This window comes from Protobothrops mucrosquamatus, unplaced genomic scaffold (assembly GCF_001527695.2).
Source record: "Protobothrops mucrosquamatus isolate PMUCROS unplaced genomic scaffold, P.Mucros_1.0 scaffold1617, whole genome shotgun sequence".
Lineage (NCBI taxonomy): Eukaryota > Metazoa > Chordata > Lepidosauria > Squamata > Viperidae > Protobothrops > Protobothrops mucrosquamatus.
The window spans coordinates 180,830-193,182 of NW_015387778.1; the positions used below are offsets into that span (position 1 = coordinate 180,830).

The 12,353-nt window shown below is 33.9% G+C and overlaps 1 protein-coding gene across 1 annotated transcript; it reads right to left on the bottom strand.

Annotated features, from left to right (window-relative positions):
- Positions 1 to 8,554: 8,554 nt before the first annotated feature.
- PDXK (pyridoxal kinase) lies at positions 8,555 to 12,320 on the bottom strand (the record flags this gene model as incomplete). The annotated part of the gene is given in 4 exon segments (XM_029285405.1): positions 8,555 to 8,688; positions 10,356 to 10,422; positions 10,866 to 11,002; positions 12,209 to 12,320. Coding segments are annotated over 4 exon segments (429 nt in total), but the record flags the coding sequence as incomplete, so codon positions are not given.
- Between the last annotated feature and the right edge of the window lie 33 nt (positions 12,321 to 12,353).

The following is a 12,353-nucleotide window of genomic DNA, read 5'->3' on the forward strand; positions in this document are numbered from 1 at the left end:
TATCCATATATTCTGTACATACTAATAAATATGCCCACCTGTGGAACAGACCCTCAAATTGTAAACCATAATTTAATGAAAAATGTGCCAATTATGAAAATTAAAACATAGAAAATTTTGAGGGTCAGTTTATCTGCAAGTGGCACATTTTTCATGGTAGTTAAAAATTCATGGGTGGGTTTTGTGTAACCTGTAATGCAAAAGATAATTCTTCCCTTGAGGAAGAAAATAGAAAATTAATACCCCATGATATTCTTCTTTTTGATTATTTTATAGCATGTAATCTAGAAAATTGGAGGCTTTTTAAAAATGTTTTTAACTGGTGCCATTCTTTTATGATTACATCTACAGAATATATATATACTCCCAGAAAATAATTATCTTTTTATATGCTTCATTTTTGGGGGAGGACAGAAGTATGTCTCTCATTAATTTGAGCAAACTTACAAGGTACATCCCAGAGAATCATAACATCAGTAACTGACCTATTACGCTTCATTTTAATGAAGAACAAGACTTAGGAGATTCCATTTTTTAAAAAAAGTACATAAATAGACTAACCATTGCACTTTGTTCAACAGGAATTAAATCTTGGTCTTTAGATTGTTCATTGACTTTATTATCTTTCTACTTAGTACATATTTTAGCATGTAAACTTTACTACAAAATGGATAAAAGTCACATGTGCCAAACCAGAAAATATACAAACAACATTCTTCATAGGGACAGTGGCCACTAACAGTTATACACAACTGCACATCACATAGATTCTTTTTTCTGGAATAAAAACAGTTTGTCTACTTATTGTCCCTACAACTCATGAACAATTAATAAGAAGTATAAACATAGAACCATTTGATTTCTTCAATACAAAGCACTACACAAATGTCATAGACATAGAAAGTTTGCTCGCAAATATTCTCCATTTAATATTTTAGAGCTAAAAATATATTTCAAAGGCATCTTTATTTATTAAATCCATCTAGGGCTGTTGGGATTGATTGAACTCTCTTTCTCATTTCCACAGCCACCTTCTTCTATCCAGTCTTGCAGCTTTACATTCTTAGAAGAAGCTGATGTGATGTACTGTAGTTGAGACCTAAAATTGTACAACTGTCTATAAAAATATATAATTTTATTTCCCTTGCTGAAGGCCTGCACTGCTAAGCCTTCAATTTCTACGTTAATTTCATGTACATAGAACTTCAAGACACACACAGAGTACACATGCCACATTCTTCTAGACACAACTATTATTCTAATTAGCAATGCAATGAAAGGCAATATGTCAAGGATACACATAATTTCCACTTATTAATATATGGCACAATTTAGCAGTATCTTTATGTGCTTCCTCTACTTTGTGTTCTTTAAATGCACCCAAACCATGATTTTTAATACAAATCTTATGTTCAATAATACATTTTTGCTCAAAAAGGCAGGCAAACTTGGAGTACTAGGTGCCAGTTGCACAGGTCTCATTTGTCTTTGGATGGCATCATCCAGGCTAGAATTTTGGGAAATAGTATATGCAGTTGGCCAAAATATCGCACCCTTCTTCATAGCCTCACTTTAACCAAATGGAAGCAAGAGGGTAATCTGTTTCTTTGCTATGTTATTTCCTTTTTATATTTTGCCAATTCCACCATAAACACTTCTGTTCTTTTAGGTTTTATTTTGACTAAATTTTACACTTCTTAAAAATCTGAGAGGGCACAAATGCATTTGCATGTGTAGCATCCCTAAAGGAGGAAGTTCAGTATTCTAATTAAGCTGGAATTCTGATGCCATTTCCCATGCAGGTGATCTATTAACTACTCAACACCTAACACAGTGTTTTACATTTGAATGAAATAATTCAATAAGGTTCTCAAATTGCAGCTTTGTTCAATTAGCACTCCAAGTCATGTTACCTTGTGATTAATATTATGGTTTAAGTTTGTACAGGATGATCTCTAACTATGGTCCATTTGAAAAGGAAAAATATTAGGCCACAGTTTACATCACAAACAGACATGGTCCACAATATTTCAAGTTTAAAAGCAGGAGACTCTTGGGAAAAAATGGAACGAGAGGGGTCTATTAATTAGTTGATATTGCTGGCTCTAGTATTCTTTTCCCACTAGAAGTTTCCAGTTGTTGTAAATGCAGATTTTTGTGTAAACAGCTCACAGAACAGAATCACTGATCATTAATACAGTCAAAGTTTCTGCATACTTTTTCCCAACTATCTTCATACTGAATATGAGATTGCAAAGGTAATTTAATGTAGTAGCAAGCACTGATCAACCCCCTATCCCCTTTGCCTTAATCTAAAGGCCATGGGCTATTGCTGGGATTAGAACCACCAAATCAACAATGATCAGAACCAGGGAAAAACATTAAATTCATTGCTACACATCTGGCAATTTCTAAAGTTCAGTTGTAGATTCAGTCACTTTGAATATCCCTACCTTACTTTGTAAACATATCAAACTAGGTAGATATGCAGAATATGTAGTGAAATGCTCATCATCTGTTTTATCTGCACTTTATATAGATAAAAACCTCATTATAAGGGCTATGTAGTCCTTTGGAATTGATCTCCAAAAGGTACTTTTGGTCCTGCGTGCAATACTTTAAAACAGCAGCTTAGTCTTGGGAAACAAAATGGCTGACTTAATGCACTGCATAGTGCTACCTTTGTGCTCAAGAATGTTCCAAATGAAACATCCAAAGCTTTGTATAATTCTTCTCCATACAATTTAAAGATACAGATAATCATGCCACTTTAGAATGAAAATGCTCATTCTTCAGGGTAGTTTGGGCCCTTTGTATGACCTCATGGTTATTTGACTGTTGATTCTCTTTAGCCATTTCACATGCTGATAATGATCTTTAGCTACCATTCACATTATGATCTTCAATCATCATCCACATGTTCACATCAAGTAATGAAAATAAATAAATAAAGGCCACCTGATTTAACAGCACAATAAAACCAATCTGGTTTTGTTTAAGTTTAACATAGCTTAAAACAAAAAGAAAATCTAACCATAGTTATGCACATTAGTATTGAATAAAGATAATTTTATTACAATCTTTCCTGCTATATATTATAAATCAAGAAACAAGTATGATCACAGTACCAGACAGACAATTATTAACACCACCCAGGGAAGATTACAGATCAGGTAACTCAACAAGGCAGTATCTTTAGCTAGAAATCTTGGTCCTCTAAATTCTTTGTAAAGTATTGCGTTGATCAGATTTGCTGCATTTTGAATACAATTTGGTAAAGAAATATCAAAAGAAAGCAGTTTTAATATATGTACATGCTTCTTGAAAGCATGTTAAAATGCAAGGATTTGTATGTTTTACAAGTATGTTTCTACTTATTTTCTACATGTTATTTTATGTTCAGGGTTGTGAGAAACAATTGAATACATTAAAGTTAATTTGAACTTCATTTTACATGAATTTTGGTCCTGCTGACCCTAACACTAGTAAAAGATTACAGTATGTGCAAATGTAGTAGAGGTTCTTTACTCAGTATATTTTAAAGAAAAAATAACTTCAGGAAGATAACTAATTGCTTAACCATTTCCCTGCTATTGATTTCTGTGCATAACATTGTCATCTTCTGAAGCTATTTTGTTTAAAATCTAAGTATGCCAGAATTCAGTTACGCATTTTTATAACATAATTAGCTTGTTATAAATCACAAACAATTCAAACCATAGTAATAAAAATTAGTTTCAAAGATATACTGAAACGGCCCTTGCCAAAAGTGGGATACTTATGAGTAACATGTTATCAACACCATTCATTTTTGTTAAAACAACTACTAAAAAGTAGTAGTAGTTATTCAATTTAGTGTTATATGTCAACCAGAAGTATATGATTATACTTCTGCTAGTATTAAAATTCACACTATTTAACTTCTTTAATTTCAACATGTTTCTTATCCAGCTAGCCCAGATCAGCTTTGTCTTTCTGTGTGTGTGTGTGTGTGTGTGTGTGTGTGTGTGTGTGTAGAGAGAGAGAAACAGAATGAGTCTAGGTCCTTGCATTAAAATATCTTAAGTTGCTGATGCTGAAAAACATAGTTGGGTTCACACTTTAGGATAATGGCTAAAGCCAAGCCAAGAAACCACTTTATTGTTTGTATAATTTAGCCAGTGAATTTGCTATAGTTTATGACAGGGACTAATAACCTTTAGAGATGGTGCATGCCATTATATAATCTCATACAATATTGAAGATGCCAAGCACATAACTGCATTTTTTTGTAATGCTAAAATGTCATGAGTTCCTGAGTTCCCACAAAAGAATGGTAAGATCCCATGTGAGAGCACAGCATTTTAAAAAAAAAGGATTCTGCAGGATGTATTTAGAAATGTTGATGCCTGTGTGTTACCCTCACCTATGGCTATAGTAAACCCTTGCCTCTCTTCTGATCCATTTCACTGCTCTTTGGAGAAAAAAATGGACAGAGAGAGATGACTGGATACTGCCAGCATCTCTCTTTCTTTATTATCTCATTCCAGACAAAAACAGATGTGTGAGGACAGTGCTGATGCCTGACGTATATACTTGGGAAACAGTCATCTCTACTGTGTATATATTGAAACTCAGCTGATGGGCCTGTAAGTAGGACAACTACTTTATGAAATATTATTTCCTTTAAATGAATATGCTAACATATAAAGTATTTGTTAGTGGCTTTGTGTACTTCTGATTCCAAAAGTATTTGGAACTGGTTGTCATAGGAAAACTGAATCAATGTTCCATGCAATATGTAGATGGATTGTACATATAACCAGTAATGTAAAGCAATTAAAAATCACAGTAACTACCAATGATCTGTGATAACATACTGAACTTTGATATTTCCTTTTCTTTAGTGATTTCCTGTTGAATCTCAAACATAAGAATCAATTGTCTATAGCAGGAGTAACAGTGTAGGTTTTTCCTCAAAATTAAGGGAATGATTAAAATTAGCCAGCACAAAATTAAAAACAAATAAATAATATTTAGTATTAAAATACATCATTTTAAAGTAATATTTAAAATTTATTATAAAATGAAGATGAAGATTGATTTTGAAGGGATCTTTTCTTTCCTCCAAAAGGAATATTTTGCTGTTCTCCAGACTAGCTGGATGCCTGGCTAAGATTATAGTTGTACTGGCTTGGTGATTATTCTACAAGAGAAGGCATTTGAGAAGGTTTGACATAATTAAAATTCTGCATTGAATAAACATTCACTTTTCTTTAAAAATAAAATGATTCTCATTTATCTAAAAAAAAACCAACCAAATTCCAAATGCTCAATTTGAGTTAATACATACTGGTTAATGTATGACAAGGGAAAAGACAGCTAATTTTGTAAAAGACAAGTTAATTCTCCTAGAGAATTACCAGCTCAACTGGTAGCATATTTTTGATTATTGCAGCTTTAAATATCTATTTTTCTATGAAAGATGAAGAGCCTCAATATATTTGTCTCAGATTTAGGAATTTTATGGCACTAATTCACCTACTAGGAGCAAAGGGCAGGAATGATAATTGTCTATTTTCAAGTTTCCCCAAATTGTGAGTAGTGATGTAAGTAGAATGCAACTTTATCCTTGATACATTCTGTACTCTTTTAAATGACCAGATAGGCTTAACAGATGTAAAGTCTCTGTGCTCCGATTTCCCCCCCCCCACCCCAAAACTATATTCTCCCAGTCCAAATACTATGTTGGTTCTAGGTAGGACAGTGAACACTGATATTGGATTTTTTTTTAAAGTTAGAATGGCAATTGTTGACATAACTGCTTTGTTTGGTTCTGTTGGCAGAAATCTCATGCAGTAGACTTAAAGGTTATTTCATGGAAACGGTAATAATAGACAAATGACTGCCTGGATTTCGGTCAATTATAGAATTTTTCCATACTTCAACAAGAGAGATTCTTTTTCAGATACAGACTTTGCCTTTTGATTTTATCTTAAAGGGAATGTATTTCTCTCAGATCTGTTAAATATGTTTTAACAGAAAACACATGTTTGTATTTTGCCTCCAACAATTAAAAAGAGTAGGTGAAAGAAGTTCTTATTCAAAGTAAAAATTCTGAAAAAGAGACAAAGAACCCCCCCCCAAAAAAGTAAGAGTTAGTTGATCTAAACTCTTAAATAAAACTTTTAAAGGTGTTATTTCTATAGCAAACCAGCTATCCAGTCAAGATATATCTGGATGATACAGAGATGTGGGAGACAGTATTGGAATCTCTTGTGCTTTGACCTGAAAACCTAAAATCAGAATTCTACCAAGATGAGGTTGATTCATCTAATGGAATGTTGAAAGCTATGATCAGTTAGCTGGATGAAGAAATGCTATCTTCTCCAAAAGGGCTTATACTGGCATTTTCTAGTAAGAGAAGCAAATATGGCTTCCAAAACCATGCAGTGTCTTGGAAGTGGTTCAAAATACCTTTTAGCTTCAAATACAGATGCTATAATTGCATACCGAAAGGCTGGGACAGGGCGTGTAGGCAATATTTAGCCAATGTAGTTTATGAAAGCAGTCAATGATGTGCTAGTGTTGTTTACATTTTAATTCTTTCCACAGGCAAGACGTAGGTAGTCTTGAGTCTCTGCATCTGCTTACCGCCCATGCTGCTGTCATGCTTACCAAAGACATTAATGCCTACATATTAGTGAAATGCTATTCCAGAAGACAGAGAAGGTCTTATATTGCCCTAGCCCTAAAATAGGCCACAAGTGAGAAACTTGTTTGATGCTGAAGACCACTTTGGAGAAAGAAAAAAAAAATACCCTTCAGGTGTATGAAGGTTAGATCATTTAAATATTTTTAATAAATGAAAGTTAATAAATCTTTAAGATTCTAAGAATGGAATTCACAGGTTGGTTCAAGAGTTTCACATGTTAATGAGAACACTTTTGCAAGAATCTGAGTTTCAAAGATGTCCCAAGAAAAGGATATTTAATAAAAATAATGAAAATACCCTGGTTACCTGTAAAGAAGAAGGATTGTGGATTGATATGATACCCTGTTTTTTTCCTGTTCCATATTTATGGAATAATCAACAATGGGAGCAAAGAAATAAGAGTTAAAATTAATTGTGCATGATCTTAAGACTAATAGATAAAGAGAAACAAAGCTAATTTAATAATTTCAAAGAGATTGGGCAGTGTAGGGCTTTAGGGTTTAATCACTATGATTTAGACAACAGGTTCCTGGTGCTTGGTTGACAACTGTGGCTGATGTCTTCAGAGAAAAAGATGGCCACAACCACAGTTGCCAGCGAAACATCAGAAAATCTATTGTCTAGACTCTAGACTCTAGGCTATCATCACTAAACCCTGAAGCCCAACACAGCACAACAGATACTGGCCGTGAAAGCCTACACCAGTATATTCAAAGAGATTAGTGCATGCAAAAGAATATAGACTCTGCTGATTTCCAAAGTATTTAGATATGTTTATATTTCACTGCAATGCACAACTGTTAATTATTTTAGAATAAAAAATTAATAACTGTAAATCCATGAAGACTGGCCTGTACTGGTAAATCAGTATTAATGGGCATTAAACTCCCAGAAAAATCTATGTTCATTTCCAGAAAGTGTGCAATGTTTTTGAAAGGGATAGAAACTGCAACAGCAATGCTTAGTATGTTAAAACTCTGCCTCTGATGGAACTGATTCATTAGATGGTGCTTTAATTTAATTCTCCATTCGTAGAGCAGGAATACCCTCACTCACAACAATAAACAGTGAATTGGTCTTAATATGTAACACAGCCTTTCACTTCACTCCTAGTTGTCAGAAGATGAACTGGGATTCTCAGATTTCACAGTAAGTATTGGTTAAGGAAAAAGCTGATAAAATTGAGTCAAGCCTATTCTATCAGGGGTAGAATCGCCATTATATTCTACACATCATCATTTCTTTCTAAACAAAAATATGACTTCGGATATTTTTAATAGTTTGATAGTAAAGGATTAGCACCTCTGGACAGTGGAATCTTGGATTCATTCACAGAAGGGAATGGTTCAGACATGTTATACCTCCAAGGCCTGTGTGCAGTACCTACTGAAAAAACCCACCCACCCATCCATCCCCTTATGTTGCCTGAACCTCTCTTATGCTCTAGAACGGTTGAGGTACTGAATATTTTAGCAGGCTACCAAACCTCTTCATTTAAGGGAAATGGTAAACTACTTAATTGGCACATGACACTTTACCACAGTTTATATACTCCAGTCAATCAGTTCACTAAAAATGCAGTCCTGGAATCTTTGGCAAGGCAGGAAACCTTGTGTGCTTATACCCAGGTTTTATAATGAGATTAAATTAATTTGACAGCCATTTTCATACCTGGGAGGGAGCTGTAATACACACCTAACTTTTTTTCTCTTCTTAATTCAAGCAAGGCCAGCACATGTGCTTGGTAGTGGATCTCATCTATGCTGGGCACTATTTCATGGAAGTCAGGTTTCTGTCACAGATCTAAGGCAAACATCACAATTTACAGGAAAGAAAATGAGGACATCAATACATTGTGCGTTGTTAGGAGATACACAACCTTTATAACACAGTAGCAGTTATTATTATCTCTGGGTTTTCTATGTCCTTTTTGCTTTGGATCATCCTCAGTTCCAGCTGGGCTGAATTAGGTTTGTTTCCTTCTCCAGCTTGGGCTTAAAAGAAAACAAACAAAAAACACAATACCATGGAACTTTAATATTAATATAAAACAGCACAGAAGAAAATCTCAGTTCTCCTAGACCCACAACTGTCCCATCATCAATAAACTTTACTGTCATTCTACTACAGTTTTAAGATCAGTGCATGAAGGTTAAATATATGGGGCATTAATAAGAATTGTGAAACCTGTGAGTCTCCGATATGCAAGTTTTTTTTTGTAATGATCCCAAATCCCTGAAGGCCTGTCTCTCGGAAATAAATATAGCCTGCTCTCACTGATTGTTGGAAGAGGTTAACAATTTATTTACAGGTGGTCCTTTACCTACAATCATAATGGAGCCTGTCCATTGTGGTTGTAAATCATGGCAGTCGTAAAATGAGTCACCCACATAACCAACCCGATTTTAGTGAAGTAGTATAACTATGTGTATGTGTCTCTCAGAGTTATTGCTATCTTCTTTTTTTGGTTCTGTTATTTTAATTTCATATATTGAAAACTGCATTTTATGGCTTACTTATTTGTGCTTTCAAGTTGCATTTACATTGAAAAGCGGACTAGAAAATTATTTTTTATCAACAGTGCTATCAAAAATAGGCAGAGTAATAATAGCAATTTGTTGCAGCTGCATATTTCCACAAAATCCCAAGCAGGGCTTGAGAGTAACATTTCTATTTGTTGTTTTCTCTCTAGTACTTATTAAGCTGCATGCCAATCCATTTTGTGGCCAACATTCATAATCAGAACTATTTTCTGTAAATGGGGCAACTTTCCCCATTCCAGCATCACATTAGCTGGAAATTAGAAGAGTTGTAATTTTAATGCACCTGGTCTGTTCCACTTTAAAACTATCTCTGCCAGTAGCTCTTGCAATACCTTTTATACGTAAGATGAAAGGAAGATAAGAGAATAGAGCACCATAATTTCCCTTTCTGTTTCTAATGATAAAGCTACAAATTGTGGCCCAAATTAAGACAGTTCAGAAAGTAACTGGATCCAACTAATTTCAAAGATCAAACAGACAGATTTGTAGAAAGTTAAATTACTTTCTCTCAAAGGTATAAAAATTTGGCAAATATCTGTAGTATATGAAACAGGGAATTAATTTAATCAGTACTGCAAGGACATTTGCATATAAACCTGACTGTTATTTTGGCTGGATTGTTACATAATATTGCTGTTGTCACTATTACTGAAGAAGTAATGGTGGCATGTTTTACACATAATTTAAGCCATATATGACTTAATGGGAGTCATAATGGTCTCAGCAACTTACTGGATTTACATAACAAATTAGGCTAAATGTGATAATTAGCCCCTTGAGTTTTGTCCTTATGATTAATTTATTGTTTCATGAGTTGTTCAAACCCATAATTCATCAAGCCATAGTTAGGTAAACCATGAGTTACTATATTATATGAATAGAACCATTAAGTCAGCACAGAAATCTAGTTGCCTCGTTAATCTCCTTTATTATCTGTCAACTTGATCCTTTCAACTAGAGATACAGGAAACTGAACTGGGGACTTGAGCAAATCACATGACACTCAGCAATGACACTTTTTAAGTAAATCTTCCAATAATAAATGAATATACTGTATGCAGAACCATATGCTAAATAAATAAATAACTGTATGCAGAATCATTGTGACATTGACCTACCCTTTGCACTCTTGATGGTCCTTTGTATAACATGTTGCATTGCTGATACTGTTTTTTCACAGGCCATCTGCAATTGTAAGGAAAAAAAAGTTTTACAATATTACTATTTCATTGACTCTGACCAGATTGAATAATGATTGGCAGTTTAAATAATTATTTAAATTGGGTAAAAAATACAAATTGAAGTATTTTACTTTTAAATTATTTTCCTATTACAGAAATGCTGTCCTGACTGACACACCATGCTAAGCCTGACAGAAGTTGGTTTGTTATGTTTTTTCCTCTGGTGGGTGAAACTATAGATTGCGGTTTAACATCAGTCCAAAGTTTGCCTTATTATGTTAAAACAGAAGCTTAGCATCATTTCCAAATAGAATTTTTTATGGCCACCCAGAATTTTACTAAAGTAATACATAGCCTTATTTTGTATAATCTCTTGATCCTGTTGAGAAAACATTTTTTTTCTATAACTGATACAGAGAAGAAATGAAAAAAAAAATCAATCCATACCTTAAGATTGTCCGGGTGTTTGTGAGTCCAAGCCAAGAGCATGGCAGCAAATAAGTCTCCTGTTCCAACAAAGACAGCATCTACTTTGGGAGATTCTATTCGGATCCTTTGTGTCACTATAGTGCCATCTGCTGTAGCTAATAAGGCATTATTACCTGTTAGTTATATTCTTCTGTTATGTAATCATATAGAAACAGTACATCTTAGCATGGCTTTGTCATACATTACAGTAAAACTAGGGCTTGGATTTAGATGCACTGATACTGAACAAGCTATGTTCAATATTGAGTGCATGTCGCAATTCCGTGGGAGCACAAGAAAAAAATATAGTATTGAACTTTGACACCAAACTGAATTGGGACTTTGCAGAGTTAAGGATTTTTCCCCTCAGTCTTTAGGAACGCGTGCCTTTCCTGAAGTCTCCTCTTTCAATGAAAACTTGGAATCTCTTGGAGAATGTGGAATGAAAAGTTTAGAAGTGAAATTAGTTACTTTCTGTTGACTCAATTACAGTGTGATAACATGCTCCAATGAGTCAATACATCCAAAAAACTGTTTCATTCACAGTGCTTTCCTTCACCCACTGACATCTACATGTGCAGTATATACAGCTACTTATGATACGAAATTCTGTGTAATTGGCATTTCAGATCCTGTGCAGCTTCTGCGTGATGTGGGTGATATATCTAACTCACATATGTCCACTTATAAAGTGATTCAGTTTGACTTACTTTAATAAATACTAAAGCTATACAATATACCCAATTATTTTAAAAAGAGTGAGAGCTAGAGAATGGAATGGTGAATTACACCCATTTTAAACAAGTCAACATTAAAAGAATGCAAATTACAAAGGGAACAAGTACACCTAGCCATTCTTAAAAGACAGCTTATCAGAACAGAAAATATTTTTAATTGCTTAATATATCTCTTGAATATAACTGCCATCACCACTATTACTGAAGATGGCAAAGTTACAATCAGCCTATGATCAGTAGTCTTCATGTTGTAAGTAAGATTATTTTATATCGTATTATTGCAACAACAAAGCAATGTTCTAGTAAGCAGAAAATAACTTACTCATATTAACTAATACCTGCTCAAAAATAAACTCTATTTAATTCAAAGATCCATACTCTTAAGTGAGATAGGATTGCAGCTTAAATATTCATTGGAATAAAGTTTATATGTTTCTGCAATTTGTGCTTTCTACATTTGAACAGTACCTGAAAACAAAGCATTACTTTTATATTAACAGAAATGGGAAAAATTGGGTAAGTTCATGCTACCTGTTTTGTAAATGCTCTAACAATAGAAGACTATTTATTAAAAATAAAACATACTTCTCCTTTGGCTTCCTAATGCAATCAGATAATCATTTCCTGAAGGTGCTGGAAGGTCTGAGCTGGTGATTACAACCATTTCTGGTCCCATATTGTGGAGCATATCCATTACCTTTTCAAATATATGGGGGAAAATATGTTAGTA